At 51.1% G+C, this 21,098-nt stretch overlaps 7 protein-coding genes across 7 annotated transcripts; 3 read left to right on the plus strand and 4 right to left on the minus strand.

Annotated features, from left to right (window-relative positions):
* The first annotated feature begins 443 nt into the window (after window positions 1-443).
* P153DRAFT_122288 (uncharacterized protein) lies at window positions 444-1,053 on the plus strand. The gene has a single exon (XM_033661983.1). It carries the CDS (start codon window positions 521-523, stop codon window positions 875-877), a length of 357 nt encoding a protein of 118 aa, XP_033519579.1. The 5' UTR covers window positions 444-520; the 3' UTR covers window positions 878-1,053.
* A 2,726-nt stretch (window positions 1,054-3,779) lies between these two features.
* Window positions 3,780-4,572, minus strand: P153DRAFT_301081 (ribosomal protein S17e; the record flags this gene model as incomplete). The annotated part of the gene is made up of 4 exons (XM_033664364.1): window positions 3,780-3,875; window positions 3,930-4,107; window positions 4,344-4,402; window positions 4,462-4,572. 4 exons carry the CDS (start codon window positions 4,570-4,572, stop codon window positions 3,780-3,782), a joined length of 444 nt encoding a protein of 147 aa, XP_033519580.1.
* A 253-nt stretch (window positions 4,573-4,825) lies between these two features.
* Window positions 4,826-6,951, minus strand: P153DRAFT_370506 (uncharacterized protein). Its single transcript, XM_033669056.1, has 5 exons — window positions 6,409-6,951; window positions 5,988-6,357; window positions 5,533-5,940; window positions 5,377-5,484; window positions 4,826-5,327 (listed from the first exon to the last, which is right to left on the minus strand). Exons 1-5 carry the CDS (start codon window positions 6,754-6,756, stop codon window positions 5,101-5,103), a joined length of 1,461 nt encoding a protein of 486 aa, XP_033519581.1. The 5' UTR covers window positions 6,757-6,951; the 3' UTR covers window positions 4,826-5,100.
* A 732-nt stretch (window positions 6,952-7,683) lies between these two features.
* P153DRAFT_370507 (aminopeptidase Y precursor) lies at window positions 7,684-9,823 on the plus strand. The gene is made up of 3 exons (XM_033669057.1): window positions 7,684-7,979; window positions 8,030-9,171; window positions 9,220-9,823. Exons 1-3 carry the CDS (start codon window positions 7,895-7,897, stop codon window positions 9,343-9,345), a joined length of 1,353 nt encoding a protein of 450 aa, XP_033519582.1. The 5' UTR covers window positions 7,684-7,894; the 3' UTR covers window positions 9,346-9,823.
* A 483-nt stretch (window positions 9,824-10,306) lies between these two features.
* P153DRAFT_390040 (uncharacterized protein) lies at window positions 10,307-10,969 on the minus strand (the record flags this gene model as incomplete). Its single annotated transcript, XM_033670893.1, has 2 exons — window positions 10,307-10,840; window positions 10,889-10,969. 2 exons carry the CDS (start codon window positions 10,967-10,969, stop codon window positions 10,307-10,309), a joined length of 615 nt encoding a protein of 204 aa, XP_033519583.1.
* A 2,506-nt stretch (window positions 10,970-13,475) lies between these two features.
* P153DRAFT_400670 (uncharacterized protein) lies at window positions 13,476-15,191 on the plus strand. Its single transcript, XM_033671845.1, has 2 exons — window positions 13,476-13,684; window positions 13,738-15,191. The coding sequence occupies exons 1-2, from the start codon at window positions 13,609-13,611 to the stop codon at window positions 14,940-14,942; spliced, it is 1,281 nt and encodes a 426-aa protein (XP_033519584.1). The 5' UTR covers window positions 13,476-13,608; the 3' UTR covers window positions 14,943-15,191.
* A 1,615-nt stretch (window positions 15,192-16,806) lies between these two features.
* On the minus strand, window positions 16,807-21,054 carry P153DRAFT_122375 (uncharacterized protein). The gene is made up of 3 exons (XM_033661984.1): window positions 19,182-21,054; window positions 18,900-18,965; window positions 16,807-18,852 (listed from the first exon to the last, which is right to left on the minus strand). Exons 1-3 carry the CDS (start codon window positions 20,902-20,904, stop codon window positions 16,895-16,897), a joined length of 3,747 nt encoding a protein of 1,248 aa, XP_033519585.1. The 5' UTR covers window positions 20,905-21,054; the 3' UTR covers window positions 16,807-16,894.
* Window positions 21,055-21,098: the final 44 nt, after the last annotated feature.

Below are 21,098 nucleotides of genomic sequence, written 5' to 3' on the forward strand. Positions count from 1 at the left end.
CATTATCACTAGTGTCACATTGACTTTCTTCTCTATAATGGCCTGTTAACAGAACCGCTGCAGATATGTCGTCAAAACCTGGCTTATCATTTGTGCCCGCGAGAACATAGGTCCGTTAGACTGATCGTCCTGTAAACAATTCTTTAGCATGCCTGCTTATCGCACAGGTCTTGCCAAAGCCGGAGAAACGGGATGCGCTTGAATGAATAAAAGATGATAGTTGCTATCAGGCTTGTTGCCGTACTAAAGAAATAGAACCTGATTACTTTCGCGAGAGCTCACGTTTATGTAACGAGAATCTCAAGATTGGTTCGATTCTTGAAGGCATCCTACCTCCTGAACAGGTTTGGTGATCAACACGTTCCTTGACGTAATTATGACAAGATCCCATATTTGTACGACGATAGAACATGCCCTCACCAATTTCTTATCAACGTGCTTTTCGAAAGTTTTGTCCTGCCAATATCGCCTTCTACAAACGATACATCTCACTGGCATTGATAGCTTTGGGGCATCATTGATGTTGGTCAAGGTTATCGTTTCTATCTTACTACCCTCCTCATACCAGGCCTTCTGTGATATACCTCTGACTACGCTACTATCGTCTTGTGACTTTACATCGTGGACATTCTTATTAGAAGATTCAGATTTCATAAGTCATGTTCCATCATTGGGCCGAAGAAACAGTTCATGTGGTAGGATTCAAGGTGCTCCTCCTTTTCTGCCCATTACAGCCTTAGATTTCATATTAAAGACATGTGCTTGCCCATTGTTCACATATTTCAACGTCAACAGATCTAACACCATCGTTTTCAGCGTGCCGAATGCAAACAAACAAGCGTCACAACATTTGGGAATGGGATTCTTAATTGGATAGGACTTCTTGTGGCATCATCGTGAAGACTAGAACGTCCCGTTGATCTGATGCTGATCGACTATCAGATGTTCATAACACATCATCCCGGATTATTACTGTTGGATCATATGCTTGTGACTAGACAGAAAGAACTAAGAAGTACGTATATCTGCCATTGATACTTAGTACGACTCCTCGGCCCCGCCTCTGCTATGTTCATTCAAGTGAGTTCGACAAGACGCGTTACACATCTGGTACTTCAAATACACGAAATCTGGCCAAAGCTCAGTCCCTTTGCATTACAGTATCTCCTTCCTATCTTCTTCGTATTGTTCAACAATGCGTCATCTTAAATTTAGGAGAGTAATCTGAACCACTTTCTTATGGCTCACCCCGCAAGATGTCAGATTGTAAGATAAATCAAGCTTTTGTTGGCATGTACACCCTGTGGGCTCGTCTTTATCTAGCGAACTCGTTTCGCGACTTAGGGAAGCTACAAGATCCCCATGGTTCATTTCCCTTTGCTCGCAGTGAAGTTGGTTACCGGCTATAACTTTGAACGAGATCTGATAGATGTTTGAGTAATCTAAGAGCGACGTTATTTGAAAGGTACATATACAATCGCAGTCTTGTTTGAAGAGATAGTATGCACGTTCTCCCGCCGTCCAGCGAATTCAGAAACTATCAATACTTGTCCACGCATGATCCCTCGGTGGTAAGTTAGGTTCGCAAGTAAGTCAGGTCGAAAGAATATGTTACATTATTGGCACGATCTTAACATCCCGAAATTGGTTGATCCAGTGGTATTTCAAGACGCCTTTCTCGTGCGCACAAACCAGCGCAACTGATATGTAGCAAGCGTTAATGGTTACTACGACTCCACCAACTAAACAAGATACACAGCTCGAACATCGTGCTTTGGTTCAGTTATAGTTCGTTCAAGAAACTTAGCCTCTGGGGGCAAAGCGGAGCGAGAGGAATGTCATATCAGGGGAATGGTGTCATGTATACTGAAAGACGTTGCTATATACAGGTCTTTGAAACGAGTATCTTCAATCAGAGTTTGTCGATGGCTTGCTTTTTAGTATACCGTAGTATATCTACTCAATAAAATCGCGCTGAAAAGATTTATCCTGTGTGCACGATTTGGACCGCCCGAGACAGCTTGCTAATCGTGGAAATCGTTATTCGTAAAACATGAAAGTTTCGGGTTTCACCGAATCACCCATATGGTGTTATGAGAATCAATTTTGACTCATCTCATTTGTAAGCTTTGTGTTCGACAGGATCTCTACCTAGCTCGAGACACGGACCGGGTGGCTACATCCCGTCAAGTAGTACAACGAGACCTACAGAACTGGAAGTGATTCATTGTACATATGTACAACGATGCAGGTAGCCGCGTGTTTGTAAGTGAAAACCTCGCGACACAGGCAGCCGCTTGGAAAAAAAATAGATTCATATACATCTTCCATCACTCGCACACCACCAGCTTAACTTAGCTACTGATCTAAACCTCCTCTGTTGTACTCCAACCCTTCATCTCAAAACTTTCAACGACAAGACAGTCACCTGGGTGATAACATGAATGTAAGAGCCCTTCGATCCATCGTCACATACGACAAAGACATCTATGTTACTTCACTTTGACACTACCAAAAGCCCATTGTAACACATAATCAGTCTAACACACTCACTAGGCGAGTACTACTTCAAAGATTGTTGGCAGCGTAGTCGGCATTATGAGTATTATTGTGCTCCTCATAGTCTTTATGGTAACACGCCGTCATCGCCGCTGTCACGCTCCACAACCGCCCCAAAACGCCTCCTGCAACGAGGGAGATGTGCAGCTTCCTGGTCCCATTCACCAACCAGATCGGCATCGAACGGCGTGGAAAGATTGTTTGCAAAGATTCCATAACTGCTCGCACTCTTCAACCGCTGACGCACAGGAGCGAACGGGCTCCTCCAATAGTAGCCCGGAACTGGTTGTTGTCAGTCACCGAGCGTGCTCAGTCCACTCAGAGCCCGCAATCACTGCTCGCCAGACTCCTCACTTAGGAACGAGTGATTCAATGGACTCGTCTAGTCTGCGAAGAGCAGTACTCAATGCTGGGTCGGTGGAACGTAACGTCAAACCGATTGCCAAGAAGAGGGCTACTTCTATAGAGTCAAGCGTGGAGAAAGAGAGAGTTTCCCTGGCGGGGACTTCCGCAAGGGTTTATTCAGGTGCTTGGCCATGAGACATCGGCTCATCGAAAGGAAGGAAATGAAGGTCTACTAAAGTATGCAATACCTATTCTACACGCGGCATGGGATTTTTAGGGACACACTGAGTTATGGATATTCAACCTGAAGCTATGAACGACTTAATAAGTGCGATCAAGGCGTTAAATGCTTACAAGGGCTTAACGAACATCAAGACTTCTGCCTTTACTGCGAGAATACCTTACAGTCACACAAATATGATATTGATAGGCACGAGCGTGTAGAGGTATAACGAAGGAATGAAAGAATACTTATTTGGAGAGGTCCAAATGATGGTAAAGACGGGAACGAATGACGAGATGGAATAAAAAATACGGATGTTTCTTGAGTTTACCTTCAGCGGCGTGATGCTATGAACACAACTCAAGGGCAGCGGATAAGGAGACTCACCTGCTTGGCCTGTACGAGTTACAACACGTTACATCCGCGTCAATAGTCACTGCACAAGGGAAAGGGAATATGGCAATCAAGCGTCGTCTTCACATCTTGCGACGTTCAGACTCGGCGACACCTGGTGGGGAGAGAACCTTTTCATTGACTCCTAGTCATCATGCTGCCGTATATAGCCATAAAACCGTGCCATTGTGGCGGTATCCGAATCCCAAGCACCATATTTTCAGCAAATCGAAGAGGAAAAGAGGACCAGGTCGAACATTTAAGTGCGAGCCGGGCGGTCGTTGAAGCGGCGAGGGCCACGCTCGACAACTTGCTGTTGGGAGACGGCAATGACGTTGGTGGGGATGGAGTCAAACTAGAAAATGTCAGTTCCAATCGCTCATGTACTAGACGGAGGGGAGGGACATACGCCCAAGCTCTTGAGCAAGTCCTTGGTCTCCTGGTCGACGTCGAGGGCACCAGACTCGCTGTTCTGGGTGAAGTCGAGGGCCGAGATCTCGGGAACGTACTGATCCTTGCGCTCACGCTCCTCTTCCTGGAGCTTGAAGGAGATACCGCGAACAGGACCACGTTGAATACGCTTCATCCTGTAGTGTGTTAGACAATGGTGAGGTAACAAGGCATTGCGGAGAGGTCGGGCGCAGCATAAGGAAGCACATTGGTAGACAGATGGAAACTGGGGAGATGGCAAGTGCAAGCTTGCGCAGTGACCCAAAGCGTCCCCGCGCAAGTACTCTGCATCATCCCAGATGACCAACAGCCCTCAATTGCTTCCCCATAGTACTTCATCCCAGTATGTCCTGCGCAACGAGGTTCAACGTACAAGTGGGTTGTGTATCCGGCGATCTTGTTCCTCAGACGCTTCGAGGCAATGATAGCAATCTGTCTCACGTATGAGCCTCCATGGTCACGTTACCCCATCCGTCCTTCAATCAGCTCACCTCATCGCAAATCCTCTTGTTGGTCTCGAAGTCGAGCGAGAGCTTGGGGTAGTATCGCTCGATGATGACCTTGGCGGACTTCTTGACAGTCTTCGTGCGGACGCGACCCATTTTGGCGACTTTGTGTGAATTTGCGAAAGAGTCGGTGGGAAGAGGGCAGTGGGCGGTGGCTGTGGGTTAGTTGTCGCTGTCGGGGTATTGGTATTGTTGATTGATTTCGACCTTCGCTTGTGCGCGGTGTGCTATTTCTCCGCACCGACGCTAGACTCAATCGGAAATAGCGTGAACTCTCACAACCGTGATGTCAAAAACTGGGACAGGCGACAAGCACGATTATAGACAAAACCAATCCATGCAATGATCGATCATCAAGGTTGGTATTATGCGCTCGCTAAAACTACAGACATTCAGACATTTGGAAGCAACACACCATTGACGCCCGCTAAAAAAGAATCACTCGCTGAACAAACTCGCAATGAGATCAGTGCCTGCATTGCTGCATCACCCATCCAAACAGCCCGTGCTTCAGACGCAATCAATGCTGGCGACGTTCGTTTCGCAAAACACCATCTCTTAGGAGAATTATCCGTCAAAGTCTCAAATCAGCCTGACTACGTTTTACAAATAGTCGGCTCTTACTTAATGACCTTCGGCGCTGGCGGCGGTGCTGGACACTGGATCCGGGAAGTAAAACGCGCAGATGGCGATGATGACGTATACCATGACACACAACATGCCTTCGAGGTAGTTCGATTTGCCATCGCGCAGAAAGTTGCCTACTGCTAACACTGATAGAATGAGTGCAGCTGCGTCGAATATGGCAAAGTTGTAGTCCATATGGAAACCAAGACCCCAGCCAACCAAAACTACCTCGAGTTAGTAACCTTGTCTTGGTGAATGGGTAGCACAACGTACCAACAAGCGGTGCATTGAACAGAGCAGTCTGGATCGAGGCACCCATGACATGGGCGAGGGCCATGTTGATCTGGTTGTCATAGGCTTCGTCGATAGCGAGAACATGTTCTTGAAGATGTTAGTTGTGACACATTCGCGAGAGAGTTATGTACTGACCTGCAATTTTCTCGACAAGGGGAACAAGTATAAGACCAACAAATGCATCGCTGACGCCATGCTCTTCTACCATGAATGGGATTTCTTGCACCAAGAAGATTGCGACCAGGGAAACACAGGCTAACGAGATCAGAAGGGCGAGGAGGACTTCTGTCATTGTAAGCTTCGGCTTCGCGAGCTCCGCATGACGGTCCGCGTCCTTGTGCTCGTCGGCCTCGTAAATCTCATGAAACAGGCCGTCATGCGTCATTGTCTGGTATCCTATGTAGATGAGGTATCCAATGAGGGAGATGATGGCCACACCACGTGAGATCTTCAAAGTGTTGTAGGTGATCAGCTGGGCGGTGCCGTCGTAATCAGCATTGTTGACCAGGTACTGGTAGAAAATTGCCGGAAGAATCAAGCCCACTGCGAGGATTAGCTATACACATTACACAGCGCATTGTCCAACTTACCAGAGGCAACAAGAATCAATCCACTAGCAGACTCGGATACAACCTCGTGAAATTCCTGAACGTCGTTCTTGAGACCACCCGCGATGAAGCATGTCCCCAAGCACAGTAACATGTTAGCTAAGATGGATCCCAGGATGGCCGCCTTGATGACATGCACGTTGTGATCGCCATCAGACGTCTTCAGCAAGACCATGAACAGAATGAGCTCGACAACAGATCCAAACGTAGTTTCGACAACCACGGCAATTGCTTTGTGGTGCAGCTTGCGCGAGAACTCCTGACCGGCGAAACCAAGCATGTTAGCCGCAGGGATCATGGCGATGTAGTTAGTGATGAAGATTGCAAGGTGCCATTCCGGCCTTACAAAATGCTGCAATGATTATCAGTATGGCTTTTACAAAGCTTCTAACACGAATCATACCAAGGCAATTCCGACGGGAACCACAGGCCATAGAAGGTTTGTCATCATGGACAGCGTGCTCGTACTCTTAAAGCAGATTTTGACGAATTTGAATGGGTTAATGCCCCTTCGTCCGCTCTCACCATCGGGGTGGATGCCCTTGTCGACTTTGTGCCCATTGTGGTTGTATGATGGCAATTCGTTACGGCGCCTGCGTCTGTGGCTACGCGAGTAGTGTGGCTGGACTGCTCGTGCGGTCTTCTCGTTACTCTCTCGCGTAGGTCGCGCGGAGCGAGACCGCGATCGTGAGCGCCGACCCATCACGGGTGCGTACGTAGGTTCGGGGTGAGCGGTTCGGTGAGTCGCCATTGAATCTAACGCGTGTGTGTTGATTATGAGCACTGGCGGCGTCTCCAGGAACGTGGGCGATGTATTTCAAGGGGCGCGCAGAAATCACAATACAGTTGATTTCCAGTGTGCAAACGGCAGTCGAAGAGAGAGGCAGAGTAGGGAGAGGAGGAAATGCTCAAAAACAAGGGCTCCAGCAGCCATAATAGTCTAGAATTCGGCGCCATGACGGGTGAATTTGGGCTTCCTTGTTATGGGGCACACAGCAGCGACCGTGCAGATCCCTGCTCAGCATAGCCACTCAGTCATTCAAGCACCAATCACCTTGCTGCAGGGACGCTGTAGCTCACCAATCTGGGGAGGCGTGAATCCTCCGAAACGTACTATTCGCTGTCAAGCTTCACCTTTTGTTCTGCAAGCGCACGTCACCAAGCCTCCCCTACTGCTCTGGCGATGCTTAATGTGCTTGAAGCCCCTTGGCTTTGCGAAGACCAAGTTTCACATTTCACGCCCCGTGATGTCAGTGCAGCCATACCATACAAGTCGTATTTCTGTCTGCACACCACAGAAAGGATGACAGACCGTTCCGCCAGACTGTATCACGCTCTGGGTGGGGTTGCGATATGCGGTGTAGCCTACAAATGTGGATCTGATGTGTTCTCACCGGAAACAGAGCCACGACTAGATACCGTTCAGTTGAGAATGTGCTCGTCGGAGCTCGCAGACACGTGTGAACAATCCCAGCCACAGCCTGATACCATATTCACGAATAGCTCCGATACTTGTCGTGGCCCCGTTCCTGTCCAAGATCAAAACAGAGGTACAATGCTGTTTACAATTACAGTGGATATCAGCACGTGCACAGGCGTTATCTGGGGAAGGCGCGTGCTGGCGCGGTCTCGGCGGGCGTCCCAGCAACCGACCCGCTCATCCTTCACTCAGCCAGCACTTGACCATCACACATCCAGCTCCATCCATCACTTGTATTGTCAAGATGGTGCTCTCCTCAGCTGCCGCGCTTTGCGCAGTTGTAACGGGCGCGACTGCGTTACAAGTTCCGCTGCTATGGTCTCATGAGGCGCCTATCGAGAACGGACATGAGACGAAACCCCTGGTCAACTCCACAGAGCTCCAGAACCTCATCAGTGGGGATCGTCTCATGACAAGGGCGAAAAAGTTGTATGAGATTGCAAAGCTGGGTGAAGAAGAGTACAACCACCCCACTAGAGTCATCGGCAGTGATGGTAAGAATACGCGCGCGTCATCATGTCCCTGGTTGCTGATCATCTTGTAGGCCATCTCGGGACGCTATCCTACATATATGAGACCATTCTTGAGCTCGGAGACTACTATACCATCTCGAATCAATCATTTCCCGCCGTGTCTGGTACTGTCTTCGAGTCGCGTCTCGTCATCGGTGATGGGGTTCCCAAATCTGCGTCAGCTCTGGCTCTGACGCCGCCAACTAAGGATAAAGAGCCCGTACATGGCGACCTCGTCCTTGTTGAGAACGAGGGCTGTCAAGCATCGGACTATCCTGACTCCGTTGCCGGCAACATCGCGTTCATCAAACGCGGTGTGTGTCCGTTTGGTACTAAATCCGAACATGCTGGACTTAAAGGAGCCGTCGCAGCTGTCGTGTACAACTACGAAAAGGATGCTGTCCATGGCACGCTGGGATCCCCATCCCCAGATCACATTGCCACTTTCGGGCTTTCTGGCGAGGAGGCCGAGCCTATCGTTGAGAAGCTGAAGCAGCAGAAACGCGTCGACGCGATCGCGTACATCGACTCTGTCGTCTCTCAGATTGAGACCGTCAACGTCATCGCTCAAACAACAGAGGGCGACCCTGAAAACTGCGTTATGCTTGGAGCGCACTCCGATAGCGTGACCGAGGGTCCAGGCATAAACGACGACGGCTCCGGATCCATTTCCCTGCTCGAGGTGGCTACCCAGCTTACCAAGTTCAACGTCAGCAACTGTGTCCGCTTTGCATGGTGGGCAGGCGAAGAAGAAGGATTGTTGGGTTCCGACTACTATGTCGCATCGCTGCCCGAAGAAGAGAATCAGAAGATCCGACTCTTCATGGACTACGACATGATGGCCAGCCCTAACTTCGCGTATCAGATCTACAACGCTACCAATGCTCTCAATCCCAACGGATCTGAGGAACTGCGTGATTTATATATCGACTGGTACGAACAGCAGGAACTGGACTATACCTTTATTCCTTTCGATGGCCGCAGTGATTACGACGGCTTCATCCGCAACGGTATCCCTGGTGGCGGTATCGCGACTGGCGCTGAGGGCATCAAGACAAAGGAGGAAGAGAAGATGTTTGGAGGCAAGGCTGGAGATTGGTATGATCCTTGCTACCACCAGCTCTGCGATGACGTGGGCAATCTGAACATGACATCATGGGTTGTCAACACAAAGGTCAGTCCTATCCCGCATGTGGTGTTGATGTATTCTAACGCCATGCAGCTTATCGCCCATTCGGTTGCCACCTACGCTCGCTCCTTCAAGGGCTTTCCCGAACGTACGAAATCGGTCGCCTCATCCCAATATGTGGACAACGTTAAGTACCATGGTCACAAGCTTTTTGTGTAATCACGTTGCGTTCCTTGAAATGCGCATGTTATCAGTAGTTTTAAAGTCATCGATTGTTCATTGCCATCTTTGTTGCTTGCAACTTTTCATACTCAAACATGCACGTGCCAACACCATTGTATCCTGGTTGTTGATATCGTCTCGTTTCAAATTTTCGTCGTTCATTCAATCCCCATATGTGATTTCGATATCGTTCCTCGCTAATCCCAGACGCTCACCTTCTCTACCCTTTCCAACACTCATGTCCGCTTCTCTCCAGGTCCATAATGGCCAGGACCGATGTCGAGCAGGGTGGTGCGGTCATCAGGAAGAAATCTAGGTGCACTTATTGCCGGTGACTACACTGAATGATTTTGAGTACACTCGACTTATAGTATCATGTGCGCTTGCGAAGGGTATGGTAGTATTTTATGGAGTCACAGTAGATTGATATATGTGCTGCATATGTCTGCAGAGTGTAAAATTGGACAAAGTAGGGGCACTCACGCTGTCAGCAGTGATCGTTCAGCCTATTTCGCGGCAGTGGAACCGTGATGCAGGTACCTTGCCACGAAGAGTTGCGACAGGTTCCTGTCCGAGATTCGAAATAACATACGATCAACCAGCCCACGTGCTGCGAAAGCTTTCGTCACGGACGTTTTTGTTAACAGTAATCAAACATTACATTGGGCAACATGGCAAGAATTTCCCATCGTGCAACACCGCCGCGGTACAAAAGCAGACCTATGTGATTAGCATCACGGCATCAAATACAATAGTATGTTCAGGATTGTATTGGGTAATGTATGTTCATTCTATGACAAGGCAAGTTCCCCAGAACAGACACCGTCAGTCACGGAATCCTCTCGCCCACCCAGCGGAAGCTAGAATAACCGCACCTGATACATGACTATCGTCTGCATAGCCAACCGTCTAGCCCGACCTTGTCGATTCCACTGAAATTGAACAAACATGGGCGTGCCTACTCTGCCGCATTCTCCGGAACCTGGGCTAGCGGGCTTGAGACTATGGATGATGCGTTCCCGACGGCCAAGAGCGAGCGGTTGCGGCGAGGTGGATTGGCAAAGTTGATCTGGGAAGATGGTGCGGAAAATGGAGCGTGAACCGCAGGCGAACGTTGACCGGTTTCCTGTAGCTTGGTCTCGAGGTAGGTTATACGGTCGTCCTGCTCTTGTGCGACGCGCATCTGATCCTGGTACATGTCGGTTACCCAGTCGAACTCGTGGTTGATGCGGTCAATTTTGGCGTTCGCACGATTGAGGCTCGACTGCAGCTGTCGCTGGCAGGTCTGGTTTTCGTACTTGAGGGATGCGATGCGCTTGCGATGTGCTTCTTGGAGCTCAATGATTTGGCTGTCCGAGATCCTCTTCGCATCGCCGGAGATGTACTCGATAAGGGTCTTTTCGCTGCGGAGCGATACTATCATGCTCAGAGCGAGAGCTGCATAGATGGCGAAGACCAGCGATATTTCTCGATCGCTGATCCTGTCGGCGATCTGAAGATGTGAGTGTGCAAACAGCAGATTGACGTCCAGATAACAAACATTGCGCCAGACAAACAAACATGTGCCGAGCAGGCACGAGCAGACTGACAGCGCAAAGAGTTCAAACCCGTTTAGCTGCATACTTGCGGTCGGTGGTGAAGTAGGATGTCGTTGTTGAAGAGTGAAGTGTTGAAGAGGGAAGTCAAGAGGGGTTCACTTTGAGAGGTAGAAGTAGCTTGGCGGTGAATGCTCGGCTCGCAAACAGTTCAACTTGGATTGTGCCAGATATGTTAATCGATTCCCGATGACAGTAGTAGAGCATTTTGGAAGTATCAAGAGCAGATTCTCATAGCAAAATTACTGAAGGAAGAGTGTTCTCAAGAGCACCAGGCCAGTCCGCGTTCGACGTTTCAGGATGTGTCGACATCGTCCAGGCAGAGATCAGTACTTTCGACTAATGTAGAGACAAAGCCACAAATATGGTGAATACTGGGCCACGTGGATTGTTTTGATTGTTCCATGTTGGCATACCATTCAACTATGCATATTCTTGCGCATTGCTTCGGTATGTATTTAGATGAAGACTCCAATCTTTGAGCTGCCATCTCTCCAGTGCTGGAGTTTATCAGAACCACTACTAGCAACATAGATGGATATGTTGTAGTTGTTTCCGGTACGACGAGCACGGTACTCTTATGTACACCTTCTTTACGTGACATAGCAACGACTCAGGCGCATGTAAGACCACCTCTAATCGATTGCAGTACAAACCGGTTTGTCTGTGAGTGCATCTGTGCTGGAACTTTAAGGCAACAAGCCGCTCGATGTACTTTGCAAACTTGACATTGGCGTGCGCTGTGCTCTTATCGTGTTACTGATTTCGCTCCTTGAACGGTCTCGGTTTATGTACTTTGTATGTTAAAATAGGACTAAGGTAATTACCACCTTAGAATCACGAATCTCATCTTGGATATCATTTAAGCTCATCGTCAGTGAGGCTACTTAAGTCTAGTCTCGAAAGGGAGAGTGGTCTTCATTATTCTAGTAATAAATAACATCATCGTAAAGCGCCAATACAAACAAAGGCGTTCTGGGCGCTCTTATGAGTGGTGTACTACATTTCGGGCTAGAATTGCCTTCGCGAGTCAAACAGGCGAATGTAAGCTCAAAAACGGATGATGACGTGTATGCACTCGTGGGGTGCTAACTAATTCTCATCAGGCGTAGTGAGGAGGCAGCATAGTCAAATAACAGGAGAGTGTATGTGCGAGAATGGCGTTGACCACCATCGAGATAGTGAGTCCATTCATCTTTTGAATGGCGAGTATCAAATGACGAAGATCTGGAAATGTTGTAGGAAGCTCAAATACGCTGAGTTGCATGGCTGAAAAACGTAGTAGTAGTGAAAGGCGGTCGGTACATTACATCTTAGGTCCAAACTTGCATCTCACATCACACACTGCTAGATTGAGTCATGTTCAACTAGTTGGCTCTCAACTTCTCTATCTCTGCATACTTACAACCTGATTATTGAAATCTAGGAAGTGAGTGGTTTTACGACACCCACAGGATCTTCATGCACGGGTGCTCAGTCGTATGAAAATGCCTTTCTCGCCCCCTTCCCAAACCACGCTCCTGCAGTCTTTTCCGCCAGAATCCACGCATCTCACATTTGCTGCCCTTCTCTATATGCATGAATGTCATGACAATCAGGCCAATAATCCAGAAAAATGTTGAACATGAAATCGTCTGTCACCTCGCAAGCAAGATCATCGCAATTATCGATAGCGACTCGATCAAAGCGGGGCGCTGCTCGGATTCTTGATGTTACTACCTTTGCAACCGACGGTTGACGTTGGTTTTTGCTAAATGTCATGCTTAGAAGATGATTAAGTTGGTGCGGCTCGATTGGCTTTTCTGGGACCAGTTACGATCGACAAGTTTCGCTCAATGAGCGCCAGCTGTATCGTCTAACACCTTAGGTACTTCACTATGCCAATGTTGACGCATAGCTGAAGAGTACGATTCGATTTGACACCTCACTATGATTTTGAAATTCAGGGGTCTAAAAGGTTCACTTTACTCGTAGGTGAAAAGGGCGACATACAGAGGAATGCTTAACGGGCGTTATGATACCTGCATTCTTAGCCATAATGGATACGGCTATCACACAGTTACCATCAGGAGTACGATTGTCTACGGGACATTGATCAGGAGAGGATAAAACTCTGTCTACAATGAGCCTCGAAGGCGTGTATTGAGGTAGCAAATACATCCACTTGTCCTATATACAAGAACCAGACTAATGACGGCGAACTGAGAAGACGACTGAATAAAAAAATGATTGAGACAAACACGCAAAAGAGTGTTGGCGGTATATCAGGAATACAACGAGTTCTACAAGCGTGCTGTCGAGGTTATCATGCCTACCTCATCCGAAGAGTACGAATCATGCGGAAGAAGGACTGTGAATTGGCAAGTACACAGCATTAGCTATATGCGTTGAGCGCTGCGAATAGCTATGAGTTTCGTGGAGCTATGACGTTTTCCTAGGCCCGCTTAGGCTCTGCCAAGAGCAACTTTCACGCTAGTTACGCGAGCGTGAATGTTTTCCACCCGTCACCTCGATCTGCAAGCACCCCAACCACCCCGCAGCTGTCAACCCAACCAGGACTCCCACGCCGGAATCTCATCGATCCCCATCGCTAAGATTCCTCTTTCGCCGTTCATAGCGACTTACGGCTCTTTTATATCAAGTCGTATTGCGCGCTCGCAGTACCATGTCACCTGCCCCAATTACCCAGGATGCTGCTGCCGCTTCACCGACGACACCCCAACAGCGACCTTCGTCAAGATGTAAGATATCGATTGCACGTCAAACTAAACTTTAATTCTTATCCCTTTCACAGCTGCACCACCACAACCCGTGTCTAAGCATTTCGATGATATCTTTCACGCCAAGTTCATGCACATCATCCAGCAATGGAAGAATGACCCTGCGAGAAGCCAGCTGACCCAAAAGGATCGGAAGTCTTTCATTGAGACAGCCTATGTCGACACCGATGAGATTTATTTTGGGAAGCGTCACCTGTCTGACCAAGAAATCAAGCTGCGCGCTCTCACCAAGGTCTTCTACAAGGTCCTTGCTGAGGAGCCGTGGTCTGAAGATTGGATCCGCTCTCCTGATGTCGAACGCAAACTTTCAAAATTTGAAATGCATAAGGACTCTGTCGCCCTCGCTGCTGAACATGGTGTATTCACCCCGCGAGACGCTGTTAAGGCTGCACGAGAAGCTGCGGTCAGACAAGAGGACGCTCTCAAGCAATCTAACGCTCTTAAGGACCAGAAGATTCCTCGTGGACCTTGGGATGACATAGAGATCATTTACATCGCGGGCACGGTTTCCTCGACAGCTACTAACGCCATTGATCGCGATAGTATTTATCCTGTCTCGGTAAGCTCAGTCGCAAACGTCTTACAAAATCACATGTGCCGAGACATGGTGAGACCTTTCTCGATGGCTGAGAGATTCATCAATTGCACAGACACCAAAGAACTCGAAGAGATGCGAAAGTTCGCCTGCAATGTCTGTGACTACGCTCCTCATCTCCTAGATAACGATAATGTCAGTCTACTCGTTGTATTGCTCATCCTGTCGCGATCCGACTGCTGTAGACGTTGGCTAGCCAACGGCATTCGGATCGAGGGGTCAACGATCAGCCATCGCAAGGCTGAGTGTATGAAGAACAAGATGGGTTGGAGGACCTCTGAAGAAAAGAAGCCGTACGATAACTTTGCAAGCGAGTTCCAGACCCGTGTCAAGAACGCCTGCTTCCCTGCTCCTCGAGCACAACGCGTTACAAAAAAGCATCAGCCACGAAAACCATCGCTACCGGCCATGCCAGATACCCCTCCTGTTTACCCTCAACCTGCCATGGGTAACTGGGCTTCTCCTCAAGTGCGCACATCTGGAAGTCCCTACAGCTTAAACACAGGGATCAACATCTCGGCCCCGATAAATACGAGCATCTACTCTTACCCTCCAAGCAATCAGCCCCCTCACACAGCGACTGGAACAGGCAGCAACGCTGGGGAGCCCATGGACCTCTCATGAGGGTACCGAGGCGGGAATCTTTCTTCTTTTCTTCTTAATAATAGATCGCATCAGTGCGGCGTTTGGTCACAGTTCCATGCTCGCATCAACAGGGCACCAGCGCGATAAAAGCGGTGTTTTAGTTTGACGCATGTTCCCATTAGCGGCAGTACTCGGGCTTCGGCTTTGATTTGGAATTTAGCGACATCACAAGGTGCAAAGGTCTAAGATTTATCATGTAAATATCAACAAATGTATATCAATCATCACAAGATTTCCCACAAACCATGCAATTGAGGATATGAGGGGAGCAGATACATGGCTATATCTATCAGCAGTAGTGTCTATCTGTTTTGCGAGAACTTGTTTCACTGTGCGGTGGCGCATGGCCCTGTTGGTCACCCTTCTCTGTCATTCTGCAGCACCAGATCATCACAACGGCCAATTTTTATAAGGCTTCGTTGACATAACAAACCCCTTCCATACTTTTCGTACAATGTTTTCATGTCTTTTGCGTAGGATACTCCCAATGCCATGTTGGGGAGCCCGAACGCGTCACGAAATCGGGTCACGAGCAAGATAAGGAGGTGTTACGAAATGCCCGCATGCCTCTTGTCTCGAATGTTTCATTGTCTAATGCGGAACTACCCCACTCCTCACGCTCGAAGACGATAGCCTGATGCGCAGGAAGAGAGCTCATACTTTCTGGCCTAGTTTGGGTACTTTCAGTTTACATTTCAATAAGGATTACAGACTCTATTATTTAGCAAAATTCAAGTTATTGCCTCATTGAGATCCATGCCATGCTTTTACTCAGTCTCATTCAAATATCAGCAGGACGTTCGTCCTATACATGTTTTCATCGAGACTTCGTATCAGCATGAAATCAGGGTCTACTTCACTCCGGCATTTTACCACAGGATGATTCGTGGCTGCATTAGTATCACAAACACAGAAATATTATTACGCTCCGCTACTCGTGCCTATATCTTCTTTTCAACGGCCGAGCGGTGTGTATAGTCCATGTCCAGCATTGTTTATTGTCGAGAGGAAAGTCTAAAATGCTAGTGCATACATGCGAATTCCGGATGACAACGCGTCGGGGTTACCAGTCCAAAGATTCAGAATCCAACTCAATAAAGAAGCTGAACACAATCAATAACAATAAATGATGAGTTCCATACTCGACTCCTACTTCGAACCCCTACCCAACCTCATGTAGTCCCACTCGCCCTCGGTAACCTACATCCCCTGCTCAACAATCTCAAATCACTTCCCCACCTCTGATTCCAATCTCGGGCCAGACCTTCTCACTATCTCCCCCTGCCTCGCTCCACCACGCAAATCCCTTCTCCCAAGCCTACCACGTCTCCACCTGGTCGGCACTTCTCTATTCCACATAAACCCCCAATTTCTCACTGAGAGAAAACACCCACTAGTCCTTCATCTCCGATCAGTCTTTTGGCGGGCTAGTCATATACGGCGAGAAAGCAGTTGGTGCGATGTTCCGTTACAACCTCCTGCGAATTCATCGGTGGAGTTAGGGATGTCGTACGGTTTATGTTTCGTGTTTGTTGACCCGGTATGCTGGTTCATTGTACATCGCCTGGGAGGACGTTTGCGGCTGACTATCAAACTTCAACATCAGGGATATGGGACCCCTGGAGATGACGACGATAGTGTGAATAGAATCAAGAATGCCGTTCGGTAACGAGAGTCGGTAGTGGAAGGGTTAGAGCGTGTGAGGAGGGGCAATGTGGAGCGGAGTGAAGGCTATCCGCGTGGAGGAACTGATACCTAACCGACAGAGCAGAGCCACGCGATAGCGGCAACAGGCCACTCGTTGTGATGACGCGGACAAATGCAGACGTAGAGGATATTGAAGTTCAAAAATCTGTGACCACAACCATGCATACACAAAACTACACTACACTAACCCTACGAACCCCCATCACCTCGCAATAACTGCTCCTTCACTTCCACCCAACCCAACTCCTACTCATTACTCGCCATACACGCACCTCACCAGATCGCAAATCTCCGATCTTGAAACTCTCGGGCTTGACCTTCTTGTGCTCACGACCCTGCTCCCAAACCCGAACCTTCTTCTTACTTCCATCCCACTCGATGACAACACCGACATGGTCGGGCTTGCCCACATCGACAGCGTATTTTCCATGCATAGGCCCTGCTTTGCCCTGGAACTTTGCGTTACGGAAGCTGATGATATCGCCAGGGCGGATCTCGTCGTATGACTGCGTGGCAGCGTTGGCAAGGTTAGCGTACACCAGCGCACCAAAGGAGCGGGTCGAGACAGGCGATAACGCATCCTGATACGGCTTCAACAGCTCGTCGATGAGTCCGTGAGGTGTGCCGTTTCCAAAAACAGTGTTTTGCTTCGATTCGACGTCCTTGGCAATCTTGCGACCGAATTGCTCATACGCGTTCTCAAGTTGATCTGGGCGTTGTTGAGAAGGTGGCGGCTCGTGGCGCTGCTCCAATTGGACATCAGATGGATTGGTTTCATGAAAACGCGCAGAGATGATGGTCTGCGAATAGTCCATGTACAGGACAGATACAATTTTCTCCACGATTCCCTCAGACTGCGAGCCATCCATGTCCACAAGAACGTCCTTGCGATTTTGAATAGAAGGCGGCAGGACCCTAGGTTGCGACCACCATTGAGAGGAAGCACCGAGATCAACATCACTGGCAATGAAGTCTTGATTCGTCAATGGCCGTACCTGGTCGGAAGACGCTCGGCTGATGAGTGTACGAGTCACGTCGAGTGACTTCCTGGCCACTGGAGGTCTCCAAATCTGGGATTCAGTAGGTGGTGGTGGACCAGGTCGCTCCTGAGGCGGCAGTGGCGGACCGGCTCGCTCCTGCTGAGGGGGCGGTGGAGGGCCAGCTCGTTCCATCTGAGGAGGTAGTGAAGGACCAACTCGTTCCATCTGGGGAGGCAGTGGAGGACCAACTCGTTCCTGTTGAGGAGGTAATGGGGGACCAGCTCGTTCCTGGGGTGTTGCAGGCGGAGGAGCCCATTGATGAGGATGAGCTGGAGGTGGGGGAGGCGGTGCTCGCTCATGGGACATTCGTGGGGGCGGTGCAGAGTACGGACTGTCATCTTCAGAAGATTCGGTGGGCTGGGGACGCGGCATTGGCGGCATTGATGGAGGTAGAGGAGGTGGTGGACGAGTTTGCGGTGGCGGCGGTTGGCTCTGGGGACGCGGGGGCACGCCTGTGAGAACAGCAGGCACCGCGTTTGTGGGAGGTGCTATGTAACGATAGGGGTCGTAGTCCTCGTTGTTTTCGTCGGGTTCGTTCCGGGGAGGCGGAGGCCCAGGTGGGGGCGGCGGAGCCGCACGAGGAACGTCTGCCAAGGGGCGGCCTGGAGCAAACGACGGCGGAGGTGGAGGTGGACCAGCACGAGGCACTATGGGAGGAAACACGGTAGGACTGAATGGTATAGTAGGTGATCGTGCAGATTGAGATTCGTCGACTTGAACATTGCCGTCCAAACTTGCTTCCCTAGCATGAGATTTCAAAGCATCCTTGTGAGGTGCTCCAGATGCCATGTCGGTGTCGTAATCACCCTCGTAGTCGGTCTCGCCCTCGCGGTCGAATTTCTTTGTGGGCACGTCTCCGTGACGAGAAGGCGGTGCAGCCGTAGGTGGGGGCGGTGGAGGTGGTCGAAAAGCCAATGGCGAGGTGGGACTTGCCAAGGACATGGGCGGAACGCGTCTCTCGGGTGAGCTCTGAGCCTGATCGTCTGATCCAAAGTACGAAAGGCGCTTCGATGGCGGCGCGAACGGAGCAGACGGGGACCTGGGTGACATGATGTTTGCTGCATTATCTGTCATCTCATCGCCAGACTCAGATCCAGGACCAGGCGAGGTGAGTCGCGGAGGTGGCGGTGGCGCCGGTCGAACTTGGCATGGTTAGTGAGCGATATGGTAGGATGGGAAAGATAATTACCGGACGGGGGTGCTGGAGACGACGTTGGCCTGTCGGACGTGGGAATTGGGGGTGGTGCTGGCCGTCCTGCGAATTGTTAGCATCTGACGGTGGATTTCCAAGACAAAATGACAACGGGGCTACACCATGACATACTGCACACGCTTACGGTCATGACATATTCCGAGAAACCGTCAAATGCGACGTACGTCTTTGACACGGTCTCGGAAGATGGTGACTGGAAGCTGTCCAGAGACTGGCGAGCGGGAAAATCAACGGGCTTGCGGGGGATGAGAAACTCACGGTCTGTTGGGATCGGGGGAGGACGCTCGCCCACGGGTGTTTCTTGAAGAGGTTGGGAGACGACATCTTCGACGTCGACAACGTCGTCTGCTGGGCGAGAGTCGGTGATGGCGTGAGAGACGTCGTCCTCCTTGCCGACAGCTAGCTGTCTGTTCTCCTGCTCAGGGCTCTTGACGGTTGGGATGACAGGCATGGTGAACATGGGCACACGCTGCTGTGGGACGGCATGCTCGTCGGCCTCTTCGGCTTTTTTCTCCAGCGTGGGCTTCTTCTTCTTTGGTGGAGGAGGAACACCGCCCATGGGCACGCCGCCGAACATGCCTGGCATGCCCATGCCGCGGCTCATCTTGGCCATGCGCTCTCTTAGCTCCAGCTTGCGCCGCGTCTCGGCATCCATCTCGTCTTCCTCTTCTTCTGCCTCTTGCTCTCCTGGCTTTTCCTCGGTAACGTCTTGCTCGTCTCCAACGTCTGCTTCTTTCAGGGGCGCGGCGGGAGCTCGCAGAGGTGGGGGCGGCTGCGCTCGCTTCGCTTGCTGCTCGTCCTCTTCGACGCTGGTCGACGTCGCCTCTGCGTCTTCGGTGTTGTCGGCGCCCGACTGGTCGGCGTCGTTTGCGTCGCTGAGCATGTCTTGGTGTGGAGCATGGGATTCCGGCGGCTTGATGTCGTGCGGGACTCGTGGCGGCCGGGCGTGGTCGGCGGAGGCCTTGGAGCCCGCGCTCGTCACCTTCTCCAGCTCCGTGTCCTCGCTGTCTTCGGCCTGGACCGCCTCAAACGACTCGGTCCTCTTCTTGACGGGCGGCTTCTTGGGCTTCTCCTTGACGACGGGAGAGGCAGCGCGCTGGGCCTGCTCCTGTTGCTGCTTCTGCAAGAGGGCGATGCGCTCCTTCAAGCTCAGTTTGGGCTGGCTGTCCTCCTCGCCGCCCTCTTGCTTGGGGGCGTCGTGGGCAACGAGGCCTGCTTTCTCGGCAGCCTCCTGGTTCTGCTCCTGGCGCTCCTGGATCTCGGGGTCTTCCTCACGGCGATACGTCTTGACGGGCGGGGCCTCGCGGACGGGCGGGACGTATGCATTGCGACTCGGGGGCGGCGGCACGAAGGGCTTCTTGATGAAGGTCGTGTTGGCGGGCTTGAAGGGCTGGACAGGCGCGGCGGCGGGCGAATTGAAGGCGGCAATGCGGTCGCGGAAGGCGTTGGACTTGACGGCGATGGGCGGCGGCTTCTTCCCGGCGGGGGCGGGTGGGGCGGGCTTGGGCGCTTGGCTCGGGGCCTGCGAGGCGGCAGGCAACACAACGCTGGAGGCCGACGGGGGCGACATGGGCGACATGGGCGAGGGCTCGGGCTTGGCCGGGGGAGGCACCTGCAGCGGCGGCGGCTGGGGCTTGGGGGCCGCACGCTCGTCGGGCTGCAGCGGCTCGGGCTCCCTCTGCGGCGTGTCGGGGGCTGGCGGGTCCTGCTGGCGGGCGTCGAGGGCAGGCGGTGCTACGGCAGGCGGGTCGGGCTTGTATCGCGAGGCCCGGTTGGGGCGCGGCGGCGGGGCGGGCTCATACTTCTCGACAAAGTTGCGCGGGAACAGGCCGTCGTGCTTGGTGCCCGCGTCGTCGACGTACTCGCCGACGTACCAGTCGTCGCCCTCCTCCTCGGTGACGGTGATGATCTGGCCCGTGCGGAAGCTCAGGTCGTCCTCGTGCGGCGACGCGTAGTCGTAGACGGCCTTGACCTTGGGCATGGCGGCGCCAAGTGCAGCGACGGCAACGTCGTCGTCGTGATGGTTAGGGTGACGGTGGCAGTCCCCGCCGACGGGCGCTGACGGGTCGAGGGCGGCGGGTCCGAGGGGCTGCGTGGTCGTGTCGCGGTCCAATGGCGCCGCTGTCAGTTCGGGGGCGAGGGAGCGCGTGAGTGCACAGCTTGTCCTGCACGGCC

This window comes from Dothidotthia symphoricarpi (genome assembly GCF_010015815.1).
Source record: "Dothidotthia symphoricarpi CBS 119687 unplaced genomic scaffold P153scaffold_21, whole genome shotgun sequence".
In the NCBI taxonomy this organism is placed as follows: Eukaryota; Fungi; Ascomycota; class Dothideomycetes; order Pleosporales; family Dothidotthiaceae; genus Dothidotthia; species Dothidotthia symphoricarpi.